The 17,133-nt window shown below is 44.1% G+C and overlaps 1 protein-coding gene across 2 annotated transcripts in view; it reads right to left on the reverse strand.

Annotated features, from left to right (window-relative positions):
• Nucleotides 1-4,415: 4,415 nt before the first annotated feature.
• LOC120046194 (unconventional myosin-Id-like) overlaps nucleotides 4,416-17,133 on the reverse strand; it is a 111,298-nt gene continuing 98,580 nt past the window's right edge. For both annotated transcript variants that reach the window (XM_038991222.1, XM_038991223.1), the window contains exon 22: nucleotides 4,416-7,237. In XM_038991222.1, coding sequence (XP_038847150.1) covers nucleotides 7,081-7,237 — 157 coding nt within the window. In that variant the 3' untranslated portion in view covers nucleotides 4,416-7,080. The remainder of the gene's footprint in view (nucleotides 7,238-17,133) is intronic.

Consider the following 17,133-nt stretch of genomic DNA (forward strand, 5'->3'; position numbering starts at 1 on the left):
ATACATGGCTATCATTTGCATTGAAGAATTGTAGAGGCTAGAAAAGATTATAGAACTGATAGCACCTTCATCTCCAATAACTAAGATAAAGGGAGGTGGTAGGTTTTTCTGTCAACCGCTGATATATGTTGCAAGAGATACGTCGAATTGAATCCACAGATTAACAGGAATACGTTTTCTATAGTATATAGTACAGAGACTTAACTGGACCTTGGGGGAAAAAACCAAACAAATGAAAATAATGCACATAAAAACAAGCGAATAAAAAGTAGTATTTGCCAGCTTTTTTTCACCTCAACAGTGAGAAATTCCGCATGCTTTCTTTCAGTAGGTGATTCTCAAATTTCTTTCGAGAAATGCAAAATGGTTACAGTCATATGCAGCGAATAAATATCATTTTCATTTGTATGTCTTTTCCATGCCCACAAAAGGCTATTCTCTTCTGTCATGTGATAAAGGTTGTTCTTGGGGACTGTTGGTTGACAAATGAAATATCTCTCTCCTCTGCTGTATCAGTGGGAGTCAAAGAGAAAAATGTATGGTGCAAATGGACATGGTTGTGGAGCAGTACCGTGGCATTGTGCCTTGCAATGGGAAATGGGTTGTTGTGTGTTGCGCAGTAGGAGGGACACACACTTTGGATGGGCTACTGCTCTGGGGAAAAAGCAGGGCATTGGGGTAAGGGGTCAAAAGCAGGGGAATCTTGACCCTCTCGCTGTTCACTCGCCCCAACTCACTAAAATGTGCCATTTTTTGCCACTTGCATCACTGACTAGTTGTTTGAAAGACTTGGAAAAACCTTACAAAAAAAAGAGAGAAAAAAAGTGATATGTTTGAACATTTCAGTCGACTTCTTTTTTCTGTATCTTGTTGCGTACTTTGTAGAACAAAAAAAGGGGGGCATTTCAATGATGCATGTGAGCGCAAGTGTGTGAGAATTTATTTGTACAGAAGAATGTGTGAATTTTGTTTTCTTATGACAAAGAGGAAGTGGAAAAGAGGATACTCTACACTGATAGACTACTGGGACGTGATTGGTCGGGGGGGGGGGGGGGGGGGGGTTAATTAGAGCTGTTCAAATATGTTATTTTGAAAAAGACAAAAAAGACACTGCTCCAATTGAACCTTTCTCAGTTTGTTTCTGCTTACTTTAATTTATTTTTGTACTGTGATGGAAAATAAAATGCACTGATTGTTCATGACGCACAAATGAGTGGTGTCTTCATCTGCAGCTGAACCCTCCAGTGGTATAATCACATACTTGACACTGTTTGTTTACTAGGCCCCAAAATACACAAGTCTATGGTCCATATACTGTATAATTAAAGAGTAGCAGGGGTTATGAACTGACTAATCTGTGGAATGAAATCCATTAAATAATAATTTGAAGATTAAAAATGGCATAGATCTCATATCCAGAAGAGAATCCAGCTAGTTACAAAAGATTGAGAAATAAAGAATAGAATCTGGTCGAATCATTGTATTATCTATGACCATTCACTGTCTCCATTTCATTTCAATTGGCCATGGGGTAAATCAAAGACAATATAATCAAAGAGTATGAAATATAGCACAACTGCCGACTCTTAGTTTGACCTAATTTATACCAACATGCCATGTGCAACCAGAGGGAAAAATAACTCGAGACCACCTTTACTCCACACACAGAGAAGCGTACAAAGCTCTCCCTCGTTCTCCATTTGGCAAATCTGACCATAATTATATCCTCCTGATTCCTACTTACAAGCAAAAACTACAGCAGGAAGTACCAGTGACTCGCTCAATACGGAAGTGGTCAGATGCACAGATGCTAAGCTACAGGACTGTTTTGCTAGCGCAGACTGGAATATTTTCCGAAATTCATCCAATGGCATTGAAGAGTATACCACATCAGTCACCGGCTTCATCAATGACATCTTCCCAACAGTGACCATATGTACTGTACATATCCCAACCAGAAGCCATGGATTACAGGCAACATCCGCTGAGCTAAAAGCTAGAGCTGCCGCTTTCAAGGAGAGGGACACTAATCCGGACGCTGATAAGAAATCCCGCTATACCCTCCGACAAACCATCAAACTGGCAAAGCGTCAATACAGGACTAAGATTGAGTCCTACTACACCGTCGCTGACGCTCGTCGGATATGGCAGGGCTTGCAAACTATTATGGATTACAAAGAGAAGTCCAGTCACGAGCTGCCCAATGACACAAGCCTACCAGACGAGCTAAAATATTTCTATGCGCGCTTCGAGGCAAGCAACATTGAAGCATGCATGAGAGCACCAGCTGTTCCAGACAACTGTGTGATCACGCTCTCCGTAGCCGATGTGAGTAAGACCTTTAAACAGGTCAACATTCACAAAGCCTCAGTGCCAGATGGATTATCAGGACGTGTATTCAGAGCATTCAACCTCTCCCTGACCGAGTCTGTAATACCTACATGTTCAAGCAGACCACCATAGTCCCTGTGCCCAAGAACGCCAAGGTAACCTGCCTAAATGACTACTGACCCGTAGCACTCACGTCTGTAGCCATGAAGTGCTTTGAAAGGCTGGTCATGGCTCACATCAACACAATCACCCCAGAAACCCTAGACTCACTCCAATTCGCATACCGCTCCCAACAAATCAACAGATGACGCAATCTCTATTGCACTCCACACTGCCCTTTCCCACCTGGACAAAAGGAACATCTACGTGAGAATGCTGTTCATTGACTACAGCTCAGCATTCAACACCATAGTGCCCTCAAAGCTCATCACTAAACTAAGGACCCTGGGACTAAACACCTCCCTCTGCAACTTGTTTCTGGACTCCCTGACGGGCCGGCCCCAGGTGGTAAGGGTAGGCAGCAACACATCTGCCACGCTCTTCCTTAACACAGGGGATCCTTAGGGGTGCGTGCTTAGTCCCCTCCTGTACTCCCTGTTCACCCACGACTGCGTGGCCAAGCACGACTCCAACACCATTATTAAGTTTGCCGACGACAACGGTGGTAGACCTGATCACCGACAACGATGAGACAGCCTATAGGGAGGAGATCAGAGAACTGGCAGTGTGGTGCCAGGACAACAACCTCTCTCTCAACATGAGGAAGACAAAGGAGCTGAATGGCTCCATTCAGATCGACAGGGCTGTAGTGGAGCGAGTCATGAGCTTCAAGTTCCTTGGTGTCGTCATCACCAACAAACTATCATAGTCCAAACACACCAACACAGTCGTGAAGAGGGCACGGCAACACCTATTCCCTCTCAGGAGACTGAAAAGATTTGGCATGGGTCTCCAGATCCTCAAAAAGTTCTACAGCTTCACCATCGAGAGCATCCTGACTGGTTGCATCACCTCCTGGTATGGCAACTGCTCGGCATCCGACCACAAGGCGCTACAGAGGGTAGTACGTATGGCCCAGTACATCACTGAGGCCAAGCTTGCTGCCATCCAGGACCTCTATACCAGGCGGTGTAAGAGGAAGGCCCTAAACATTTTCAAAGACTCCAGCCACCCAATTCCTAGACTGTTCTCTCTGCTATCGCACAGCAAGCGGTACCGGAGCTGTTAAGGTCCAAAAGGCTCCTTAACAGCTTCTATCTTCCAACCCATAAGACTGCCGAACAGTTAATCAAATGGCTACCCGGACTATTTGAATGGACCCTTTTTTTTTTACGCTGCTGCTTATTATCTATGCATAGTCACTTTACCCCTAATGTACAAATGACCTCGACTAACCCGTACCCCCACACATTGACTCGGTACCTGTACCCCCTATATATAGCCTCATTATTGATTATTTTACAGTGTTACTTTTTTGAACTTCAGTTTATTTAGCAAATATTTTCTTACTCTGCATTGTTGGTTAAGGGCTTGTAAGTAAGCATTTCACGGTAAGGTCTGTTGTATTCGGCGCATGTGACACATTTGATTTGATTTAGTGATCGTCCATCAGAAGGCTGATGATGTGTCTGTTGAGGACAGGGAGTGGGAAGTGGTGATGCTGTTGACCTGACCTGACTGCAGAGGCTTTGGCTGTCGCGACATCATCTAGGGAAACAGCTGCTAGGTTAGCAGGCGGTTTAGCGTGGTTTGGTGCCCCCAAAAATCACACAGACAACATAACAGCTGGGAGAAGGAAAAAAACATCACAGACTAGCCTATATACCAGCAGACCTTGATGAACCATGTCTTTTCCTGCTTGAAGAGAGATAAAAAGGGTGTCATCATCACATCTCCCCATTCACAATTTTGCACACACACACACACACACACACACACACACACACACACACACACACACACACACACACACACACACACACACACACACACACACACACACACACACACACACACACACACACACACGAGACTAGGTGAGTAATATCAAATGCTGTATGCCAACAAAGGATGAAGTCATTGAGCAAACTTGAGCAAATACATTTATTAATCAAATGATTCATCAAATAACTATCATTGTGGCTCTTGCATATAACAAAACAGTGAAGTTCCCTTCAGATTTGGTCCAAACACTTTTTCTTTCATTATCAATATTGATATATTACATAAATATGCAAAATACAAAATTAGGCACGTACATTTTCTGATCAAACTCTCTCTATATTCATCTAGATATTTGGTGTATTGAATATATCCGGATATCTTTGCAGTACAATTTAAACCATTTTAACCATGAAAAGTTGGGAATATGGGACACATCGTAATCAAAAGGGTTACCAACAGAAGAAACTCGATGAAATAACATAGACCGGGATCCCTTTCTGAAGGAACTTTAGTGATATCGGGCTAGGGAGAAAAAAAAACAATTGAAGGGATTGTAGCTATCCTTCCCTAGCTTTGGATCAGACAAGTCAAACCCAACACAAAACAATGAGGGATAAGGATGCAGCAGACACAACACCTTCTGGAGTCACAGATCACAAACCGTAAGGTAAAGCTGAAAGAACATTGAGTGTAAGAGACTAAATGGCAATGGACTCAATAACAAAAAAATCTGGAAAACTTGATGGAAAAAGTAACCTATTTTCACTTTGATTACTTTTCCCCCATTTGCACTGGATGTACGGTAGAGGACCCAGGATATGAGCAGTCTCCATGCTGCACCCCAAAGAGTGACAGTGAACCATTAGAATCCTTACTCAACTGAAGAACCACGTGTTGGTCCCGGGGGGGGGGGGGGGGGGGGAGTTCAGAGTAAACTCCCCCTCGGCTCTGCAGTGGCACAGTCTACCCACCCGGGCATAGTGCCAAGATGTGATGGAGTGAGGGAGAATAAGAGGGGAGGAGAGGAGGCAGCCAGGCTGGGCTTTTGTTCTCAGACAAAAGTATCCTTCCCTACAAGACAGGGATGTCGGGAGACAGGAGAGAGAAACCTATTTCGGTGGGATGTGACACACAGTCACAGACAGAGCATTGTAATGATGAGTAGCGGAATAGAGAAGCCCTGTCGGGAAACATATTGTATAACTGGAGGATATGGGGGGGATAGCTATAGTTGGCCTACTCATAATAACCAAGTCATACAGGCAGCTCTGAGGACTAGCCACATATTAAACACCTGCCGTTAGAGATACTACTGTGACGTCACTGATAATACCCACAACACAATACATAGCCTACAACTTTCCCCCAGTACAGGGACATTTCCTGGCCTGAAGTGGCTTATTAACCAACAGAACAAGGTCATCATAGGCCATAGCTGCAAGGTAAGGAATATTTGATCAGTTGAGAGGGACGCTAACTAACTAATTACAATACCGATTTTTCCGGACGATATTCAAAGCAATTAGCGCTCGGCAGCAATTCTGAAAGTGATTAGAGAAAACTTTTTTCCACTCTGAAAAGAATGCCAAGTGACAGAGTGATACCTGCAGCAGTACGTTGACACTGAAACTAGAACTACTGGAAGTAGGCCAAGGATCTGGGTAAATGGCGGTGTTCATGATATCCCTCCACTGTCACCTCAGTCTAAGTCAATACCCACTGGGCACAGACGGCAATTCAACGTCTATTCCGAGTGGGTTCAACGTGGAAACAACGTTGATTTAACCAGTGCGTGCCCAGTGGGCAGGCCTAGTCAGTCACACAGGAACACAATACTACTGATTTACTGCGCGGGTACAGTGTCGACTTCCTTTCTCTCATCTATGGTAAACGTACAGCATCTGGCTGTGGTCATATAGCATAGACATGCTGAAATGTTGACATAATGGATTAAGTAATTTACGATGCATCAATAAATCATTATCTAGAACTATTGCCATGAAATGTACACAATCTGGCGGGGCAAGTCCACTCATAAGCACATTTTGCGTAATACTATAAGCATGTAGAGTACTATTAATGTACATACAGTACACAGAGAGAACAGATAACAGGTTTTAAATTGAGATTTTAATGCTCCCCTCAGAGCACGTCGTGACGTTCGGGTTCAAGATATGCTCAACACATCCCACTCCACACCCTGTGACTAACCCACTAAACACTTCTCATCTGTGCCTCTGACACGGGTTCTGTCCCTGAAATACACAACAACATTCTCTCCCGTTCTTGTTTCCAATGTGTACATGTAGGACTGTCTGTGAGTCTCTAGTCCAAAACAAAAGGGTAGTGTTAAAAAAAACGTTCCATCAAATCTCCACTTGAGATCAAAATAAATAACGAAATCTGATTCTAATCATGATAAACCAAAGCTAGCGTAATATAAAAGGATTAATGCCCCAACAAAACATATGAACTTGATATTGAAAAGTGAGGGGGGGGGGAAAATCTACTCTTTGGTGAATTATTGTTGTGCATGTGTGCGAGTCTAACAAAAAAAAATACATTTGCATGTAGTAAACATCTTACATGTCCAATTGAAAAAATAAATGTTACGAAAAATAAATACCCATTCAAAAAAGGTAAACATTTGGCATGTCTGTCATTCTGAGAGCTCAAATCCTCCCATGCATCATGCCATACTATCTAGTTCACAAATCAGCTCTATACCTAATAGATATATGGTTCTTGTAGTCTTCATTTGACACTTGTCATCGTCACAGACCGAGTGGCCCCCGAGAGGCCCTTTTAGTTTCCAGGAACTGCCAGGATGTAACCGGAGCGGCTCTTAGTGAAGTCTGGCTGTGATTGGTTGATTTTGGGCTCCACAATGATGGTGCACTTCCTGCCGTTCATACTGCACTGGATGGGACTGGCGATATTCACTTGCAGCTTCCTCTTCTCACTGCAGAGAGAGAGAGAGAGAGAGAGAGAGAGAAAGAGAGAGAGAAAGAGAGAAGAGAGAGAGAGAAAGAGAGAGAGAAAGAAAGATTTGTTAAGCATGTGTTGTACATGCATAGCTTACAGCTGTTACATCAATATCAGCAGAGAGAGAGAGTATGGTGTATGATGTATGGTGTATGGTGTATGATGTGTGTGCTCGTTCAAAAGGCTAAAGGCCCTTTTACACCAAAAACACTGATATGGTTCACTGCAATTGAATGGGCATCCTTCCCCATTGTGGATATTCTTCGTCATAATATGGACATGACAGCGAACTGGATGCCAACGGGCATAGATATAGACTATAGAGCAAGGCTCTCCATCCCTGTTCCCGGAGAGCTACCATCCTCTCGGTTTTCACTCCAACCCTAATCTAGTGCACCTGATTCTAATAATTAGCGGGTTGACCAGCTGAATCAGGTTAGTTACAACTGGGGTTGGAGCGAAAACCTGCAGGAGGGTAGCTCTCCAGGAACAGGGATGGAGAGGCCTGCTATAGACCATGGTAGTCTGGTAATGCAGATTGACAATAGCGAGCCCACGCTAGGCTAGCCTATACCCCAGGAATGATCCCTGTGCCTGTACGGTAGGTACGGCTCACCAGCCGATTGGCTTTTAGCGCTTGCCACATCTAGTGAAGGGGTTTCTGGCTGAATGGCCATCTTGCACTATTCCCTCTTTGAGAGGATCAATGAGGCAAATCAAAGATTTGTTGAGGGGAAAAGAAGCATTTGTGAGGGAGTCAGGGTGTGTGGGCAAACAGACGGAGTGTTTTAAAGAGTGTGTTTAAGAGCTGTAACTAGTGCTACAGTGAACTACAGCACCTGGGAAGAGAGCGAGAGAAATGCTCGTCTACGTAATCCAACTCTCATCCTGACACCATTCCACCATAACGACGGTCGCTCGCATCGTTTGTCAACAAACATAATTCATGATAATACCCTTGGTGACTCGTGGAAACGGCCGGAGCCAAAACATCCACTCAACCAGTGGTGCTAAGTCTACAGAAATTAATCAGCGAGACCTCGACACCCATTAGTTACGCAACAACGCCTAACAAACAAAAACAAATCACCTCAAACTACCCACGTCAGACTTCTGCATTATACATACAGCACTGTAGCCTAGCAATGAGGGCTGCAGCGGCGCAGGGTTACCAGGGCAACCCTGCAAACCTCTCCATCTGTCATGGCTGCCCATGCCAGGCCCAGCCAATAGGACAACAGCTCTGATGAATGCCCGGGTCTGTCTCTGGTGCTTTCACCACCTCTCTTTCTCTCCGTCCGTCCGTCTGTGTCTCAGGTAAGCATAGCCACAGGTCTGCTATCAGCTGCTATCTGCTCACTTGAAGGGCAAGCAGGGTTAAGTTTACAAACACACACAGCATACACACACCAGTGGAGGCTCCTCAGAGGAGGAAGGGGAGGACCATCCTACTCAGTAAAAATACATTTAAAAAATAATAAAAATAAGTTATAATTTTTTGAGAAAACTATACTAAATATATTCACATAACCAAATAACAAATAAGTGATTAAAACACACTGATTAAACACACTGCAATGAAAGTCTTTTATAAAAAATTATTATACTTTTTTAAAATTTCACCTTTATTTAACCAGGTAGGCCAGTTGAGAACAAGTTCTCATTTACAACTGTGACCTGTCCAAGATAAAGCAAAGCAGTGCGACAAAAACAAAACACAGAGTTACACATGGGAAAAACAAATGTACAGTCAATAACACAAAATAACAATAACACAAAATCTGTATACAGTGTGCGCAAATTAAGTAAGGAGGTAAGGCAATAAATAGGCCAATAGTGGCAAAGTAATTACAATTTTGCAATTTACACTAGAGTGATACAGTTGAAGTCGGAAGTTTACATACACCTTAGCCAAATACATTTAAACTCAGTTTTTCACAATTCCTGACATTTAATCCTAGTAAAAACTTAGTTAGGATCACCACTTTATTTTAAGAATGTGAAATGTCAGAATAATAGGAGAGAGAATGATTTATTTCAACTTTTATTTCTTTCATCACATTCCCAGTGGGTCAGAAGTTTACATACACTCAATTAGTATTTGGTAGCCTTCCACAAGCTTCCCACAATAAGTTGGGGGAATTTTGGCCCATTCCTCCTGACAGAGCTGGTGTAACTGAGTCAGGTTTGTAGGCCTTCTTGCTCGCACACGCTTTTTCAGTTCTGCCCACACATTTTCTATAGGATTGAGGTCAGGGCTTTGTGGTGGCCACTCCAATACCTTGACTTTGTTGTCCTTAAGCCATTTTGCCACAACTTTGGAAGTATGCTTGGGGTTATTGTTCATTTGGAAGACCCATTTGCGACCAAGCTTTAACTTCCTGACTGATGTCTTGAAATGTTGCTTCAATATATCCACATCATTTTCCTTTCTCATGATGCCATCTATTTTGTGAAGTGCACCAGTCCCTCCTGCAGCAAATCACCCCCACAACATGATGCTGCCACCCCGGTGGTTCACGGTTGGGATGGTGTTCTTCGGCTTGCAAGTCTCCCCCTTTTTCCTCCAAACATAACGATGATCATTATGGCCAAACAGTTCTATTTTTGTTTTATCAGATCAGAGGACATTTCTCCAAAAAGTACGATCTTTGTCCCCATGTACAGTTGCAAACCGTAATCTGTATTTTTTATGGCGGTTTTGGAGCAGTGGCTTCTTCCTTGCTGAGCGGCCTTTCAGGTTATGTCGATATAGGACTCGTTTTTACTGTGGATATGGATACTTTTGTACCTGTTTCCTCCAGCATCTTCACAAGGTCCTTTGCTGTTGTCCTGGGATTGATTTGCGTGGTCCCATGGTGTTATTGTTTGTACAGATGAACGTGGTACCTTCAGGCCTTTGGAAATTGCTCCCAAGGATGAACCAGAATTGTGGAGGTCTACAATTTTCTTTCTGAGGTCTTGGCTGATTTCTTTTGATTTTACCATTATGTCAAGCAAAGAGGCACTGAGTTTCATGGTAGGCCTTGAAATACATCCACAGGTACACCTCCAATTGACTCAAATTATGTCAATTAGCCTATCAGAAGCTTCTAAAGCCATAACATCATTTTCTGGAATTTTTCAAGATGTTTAAAAGGCACAGTCAACTTAGCATACAGTTGAAGTCGGAAGTTTACACACACTTAGGTTGGAGTCATTAAAACTCGTTTTTCAACCATTCCACAAATTTCTTGTTAACAAACTATAGTTTTGGCAAGTTGGTTAGGACATCTACTTTGTGCATGACACAAGTAATTCTTCCAACAATTGTTTACAGACAGATTATTTCACTTATAATTCACTGTATCACAATTCCAGTTGAAGCTCGTTTGGAGGTTTGTTAACAGAGTGTCCAAAGGGCCAGATGTTTACAGAATGGTGTCGTCTGTGTAGAGGTGGATCAAAGAATCACCAGCAGCAAGAGCGACATCATTGATGTATACAGAGAAAAGAGTCAGCTCGAGAATTGAACCCTGTGGCACCCCCATAGAGACTGCCAGAGGTCCGGACAACAGGCCCTCCGATTTGACACACTGAACTCTATCTGAGAAGTAGTTGGTGAACCAGACGAGGCAGTCATTAGAGAAACCAAGGCTATTGAGTCTTCCGATAAGAATACGGTGATTGACAGAGTCGAAAGCCTTGGCCAGGTCGATGAAGACGGCTGCACAGTACTGTCTTTTATCGATAGCGGTTATGATATCATTTAGGACCTTGAGCGTGGCTGAGGTGCACCCATGGCCAGCTCAGAAACCAGATTGCATAGCGGAGAAGGTACGGTGGGATTCGAAAAGGTCTGTGATCTGTTTGTTCACTTGGCTTTCGAAGACTTTAGAAAGGCAGACCAGGATGGATATGGGTCTGTAACAGTTTGGGTCTAGAGTGTCTCCCCCTTTGAAGCCCCCCGTTGCTGCGGGGGGTGCAGAGTTGTTGGCCGGGGCTGGGGTAGCCAGGTGGAAAGCATGGCCAGCTGTAGAGAAATGCTTATTGAAATTCTCGATTATCATGGATTTACAGTAGCCTCAACACTCTCTGGGGTAGCACCATGCTGTAGCCGGAGGACAGCTACCTTCCGTCCTCCTCTGGCTACATTGACTTCAATACAAAACCTAGTAGGCACAGTAATTAAGACAACTTCCAGAGGACGTCCTCCAATCTATCAGAGCTCTTGCAGCATGAACTGACATGTTGTCCACCCAAACAAAGGATCAGAGAATTAATCTAGTACTTAAATCAAAAGCTACAGCTAGCTAGCACTGCAGTGCCTAAAATGTGGTAGTTGACTCAAAGAGACAGAAAGACAATAGTTGAACAGTTTCAAATTAATTTCTTCAAAAACAAAAGAGAAGCAGCGTAAAGAGAGAGATAGCTATATTTCATTTTTTTTTCACTTTAATTTACTTTGCTAGTTAATGCAGCTAGCTAATTTAGCCTACTCAAATACCTGGCTCAAACTGAGAGGAATGCTATTTATGTTGGATAGCCTTAGCCAGCTAGCTAACACTGGAACTCTTCCAAGTCAAGGTAAGCTTTCGGTTTTATTAATTTATTGCAACCGGGGCCCGCTGGTGTAACTGCTAAACTGCTTTGATTTGCCTAATAGAAACGTTCGTTTTCAACTGTTGGACTAACGATTACACCCTAAATTAGCTAGATGCAGGCAAGAGTGTGCAAGGCAGTATTGAATGTGCCACTGTCTTGATTCTCCAATTTGTCTCTTGACATGTGCACCGTTATAAACCTTCATTCATAGGCTTGGTTGTAGAAACCTCATGATGGGTATAGGGAAAATGTGAGTATCATGTAATAGCCTAAACCTATCGATTTTACATTGAGCTGGGTGAATGGAATATGAATGAGAGTCATCCAATATGCTGTAATAGAAATAAGGCCATGCTCATAAAAAAATAAACATCCTCCCTCATCTTAAACAGCACCGACCGCCACTGACACACACATACGTTGCATAGAATATGTGTATTGGGACATCTTTATATGTGGTTAATACTAAAAAACGCTTAAGAAATGTAATATCCATTGTTAAATCCCTGTGATTCTGGTAGACGAAAATGCTACGAAAGCAAATAAGTTGACTGTTGACGTCACATCAATTTAATACTAAGAGACCAGTCTTAGTCGAGTTCTCCCCCCAGGCGGACACTCAGACACCACTGCCTCTCCTCTCCTACTAGAAAAAACATTATTTCTTACTCTCTTCCCCAGTAACTGTCTCTTCTCTGACATGAATCCTCTGCCCCATCTACCCCAGCCTCTCTGAGGATAAAGTGGAAGAACAGGAAGAGAAGTAGGGAATCTTCTTAGAGGTTGGGGACCGACAGGGCAACCTATCTGCATCCTGGCAACACCGCTGACTCATCCTTTTAGGAGTGTTTTTGTCTCAGAGCCAAGCCTGTCTCCTGCAAAATATATGAGAACTTCGCATACTTAAGAGATACAGGTAAAGTCACTCAGCAAAGCCACTGTGGCTTGCAGAAGACTGGGCTCAGGATTAGGTTATATACTGAGCAAAAATCTAAACACAACATGCAACAATATTTATAATTTTACAATATTTATAATTTTATAATGTTACAGTTCATATAAGGAAATCAGTCAATTGAAATAAATTCATGAGGCCCTAATCTATGGATTTCACATGACTGGGCAGGCGTGCAGCCATGGGTGGGCCTGGGAGGGCATATACCCACCCACTTGGGAGACTGGCCCACCCACTGGGGAGCAAGGCCCAGCCAATCAAAATGAGTATTTCCCCACAAAAGGGCTTTATAACAGAAAGAAATAGTCATCAGTTTTATCAGCTGTCTGGGTGGCTGGTCTCAGACGATCCCGCAGGTGAAGAAGCCGGATGTGGAGGTCCTGGGCTGACGTGGTTACACGTGGTTTGCGCTTGTGAGGCTGGTTGGACGTACTGCCAAATTCTCTAAAATGACGTAGGAGGTGGCTTTATGGTAGAGAAAAGAACATTAAATTCTCTGGGAACAGCTCTGGTGGACATTCCTGCGGTCAGCATGCCAATTGCATGCTCCCTCAACTTGAGACATCTGTGGCATTGTGTTGTGTGACAAAACTGCACATTTTATAGTGGCCTTTTATTGTCCCCAGCACAAGGTGCACCTGTGTAATGACCATGCTGTTTAATCAGCTTCTTGATATGCCACACCTGTCAGGTGGATGGATTATCTTGGCAAAGGAGAAATGCTCACTAACTGGGATGTAAACAGATTTGTACACACAATTTGAACGTTTTAGAGAAATAAGCTTTTTGTGCGTATGGAACATTTCTGGGATCTTTCATTTCAGCTCATGAAACATGGGACCAACACTTCACATGTTGCGTTTATATTTTTGTTCAGTGTAAAATAATTGATATGTGTAGGTTATATTTAGACCTTTTAAAATCTTCTCTGAGAGACTTTAAAGTCCCATGGTGGGAAATACCTATCAAGCTAACTAACGACAGAGGACTTGTTGTAGTATGACGCAAATCTGGACAGTGCATGTGAATAGACTGTCTGTGGCAGAGACAAAGACAGACCAGATGCTCAACAAGAGTGCAGGTTCTATGCCAAGAGCAGCACGCCTGCCCCGAGGGAGGGGCTCCATAGGGTGCTGTTGATGTGGATCGGAGAGGGAGAGAAACCCCCACTGTTCGCCTGTCAGATCGAATTTCCTTGCTTTCCTTAACAGCAGTTCTAAAATAAAATCCGCCAGCCTCCTCTGATCAATACTGAGATTGTGTGTGTGTGTGTATGCGTGCGTGCACGTGTCTTCACTGACATTTTCAACCTCTCCCTGACCAAGTCTGTAATACCTACATGTTTCAAGCAGACTACCATAGTCGCTGTGCCCAAGGAAGCGAAGGTAACCTGCCTAAATGATTACCGGCCCGTGGCACTCACGTCGGTAGCCATGAAGTGCTTTGAAAGGCTGGTCATGGGTCACATCAACAGCATCCTCCCGGATACCCTAGACCCACCCCAATTCGCATACCGCCCCAACAGATCCACAGATGACGCAATCTCAATCGCACTCCACACCGCCCTTTCTGACCTGGACAAAAGGAACACCTATGTGAGAATGCTGTTCATCGACTACAGCTCAGTGATCAACACCATAGTGCCCACGAAGCTCATCACTAAGCTAAGGACTCTGGGACTTAACACCTCCCTCTGCAACTGGATCCTGGATTTCCTGACAGGCCGCCCCCAGGTGGTAAGAGTAGGCAACAATACGTCTGCCACGCTGATTCTCAACACTGGGGCCCCTCAGGGGTGTGTACTTCGTCCCCTCCTGTATTCCCTGTTCACCCACGACTGCGTAGCAAAACACTACTCCAACACCATCATTAAGTTTGCTGACGACACAACAGTGGTAGGCCTGATCACCGACAACGATGAGACGGCCTATAGGGAGGTCAGAGAACTGGCAGTGTGGTGCCAGGACAACAACCTCTCCCTCAATGTGAGCGAGACAAAGGAAGTGATCGTGGACTACAGGAAAAGGCGGGCCGAACAGGCCCTCATTAACATCAACAGGGCTGTAGTGGAGAGGGTCGAGAGTTTTAAGTTCCTTGGTGTCAACATCACCAACGAACTATCATGGTCCAAACACACCATGACAGTCATGAAGAGGGCACGACAAAACCTTTTCCCCATCAGGAGACTGAAAAGATTTGGCATGGGCCTCCAGATCCTCAAAAGGTTCTACAGCTGCACCATCGAGAGCATCCTGACCGGTTGTATCACCGCCTGGTATGGCAACTGCTCGGCATCTGACCGTAAGACGCTACATAGGGTAGCGCGTACGGCCCAGTACATCACTGGGGCCAAGCTTCCTGCTATCCAGGACCTATATAATAGGCGGTGTCAGAAGAAAGCCCATAAAATTGTCAGAGACTCCAGTCACCAAGTTATAGACTGTTTTCTCTGCTACCGCACAGCAAGCGGTACCGGAGTGCCAAGTCTAGGACCAAAAGGCTCCGCAACAGCTTCTACCCCCAAGCCATTAGACTGCTGAACAATTCATAAAAATCGCCACCAGACAATTTACATTGACCCCCCCTCTTGTACACTGCTGCTACTCGCTGTTTGTTTGTTACCTATGCATAGTCACTTCGCCCCCACCTACATGTACAGATTACCTCAAATAGCCTGTACCCCCACACACTGACTCTGTACCGGTGCCCTCTGTATATAGCCTCGTTATTGTTATTCTTATTGTGTTCATTTTTATGAATAATTTTTATTTTAGCTTACTTGGTATATATTTTCATCTTCTTGAACTGCACTGACGGTTAAAGGCTTGTAAGTAAGCATTTCACGGTAAAGTCTACACTTGTTGTATTCGGCGCATGTGGCAAATAAAGTTTGATTTGGGGACAGTATGCTCATGTGTTTCTGCCTATTACTATTGTCTGAGGGGGAGCGGCTGGGAGTAGGAGAGTGTCGAGACGAACCAATGGCCCACATGTATCTGATAGATAGCCAACTCCTCTCACAAATTCAACACCCAAGCCAAGTGGCCAACCCCCAATCCAGTGCTCCACAACACGAGCAAACATAATCCAGCCCGAGGAGGAGGAATAAAGAAGGAGGGGGGAGAGAAGGAATAGAAATGGTGGATAAAAGGGTCTCTACAGCTGCCATTTCCACCTCAACCATCCACCCTATCCCTTAAAAATGGATCTGCATCCTCTCTCACACGTCTCCCGTGTTCCCAGCCAGCTCCAACCTAGACATCCCACTGGAGAAGAAAGGGAAAGTAAACACACCTCTTTCAGGTCGCTAATGGTTCTAGCCAGGCGGCACAGCGGGTTTAGAATTGTCCTTTAGTCACAACAGAGAGAGTGATTCATAGTTCAAGGCAGTCCCGCTGGCATCGGCATCGCTACAGGTCAGAGAGAGATGGTTAGTGAGATGATGTCGGAGTGCTTTCAACTCCATTGTTCACTTTACAGTTGAAGGTTTGAATATAGAGTCTCGGTGACTCAACCGAATTTACAACAAGTTAGCCATTAGCCAATGCTTCCGCTGTCTCGCCGAATTACACCTCCTCTCAGTTTCTTCTCAGACATGTCTCTTCCAGCCTTTTCTGCCCCAAAACATCCAATGTGAAATTAAAACACAGAAAAAATCAACAACAGGAAGCAACAACAAAAAACTGCTCAAATGCAGGAACTCCAACCCTTCAAAACAGCCCAACAACCATTACAATATTTAGTAAGCTGTGAGAGTGCGGATATCTTCCTCTCCTCCTCTATGTCTCTTTCTCCACCATTTTTTCCATGAAAAGAAGAGCTATATACTCTAAAATGGGGGAGGTGACTAAGTAGGCCATTTAAAGATGTCTTAGCAGCAAAAAGTCTATTGATCAAAGACCCCTGAACGTAGAGAGGAGGAGAAGAGGAAGAGCGCAATCAATCTGAAGGAAAGAGAAAGAAAGAGGGAGGAGATGGAGACACGCGAGAGGAGAGAGACAAGCACACAATAACACACAATAGCACACACACACACACACACACAATAGCACACACACACACACAATAGAACACACACACAGAGAGAGAGAAAGCAGCCTAGCAGTGGAGCCGTGCAGTGAGGCTGCCAAGGAGCGTGTTGATCAAAGCCACTGTAGCCTAGGTCAGCTAATTGCCTAATGTACAGTAGCAGTGGAGGGAGGGGTCAAAAGGCCTTAACTATACAGATCCTATAATGTAACTCCACACTCTTAATCATGTGAGGTGGCAGGTAGCCTAGTGGTTAGAGCGTTGGGCCAGTAACCGAAAGTTTGCTAGATCGAATCCCCGAGCTG

This window comes from Salvelinus namaycush, chromosome 4 (assembly GCF_016432855.1).
Source record: "Salvelinus namaycush isolate Seneca chromosome 4, SaNama_1.0, whole genome shotgun sequence".
NCBI classification, from domain to species: Eukaryota; Metazoa; Chordata; class Actinopteri; order Salmoniformes; family Salmonidae; genus Salvelinus; species Salvelinus namaycush.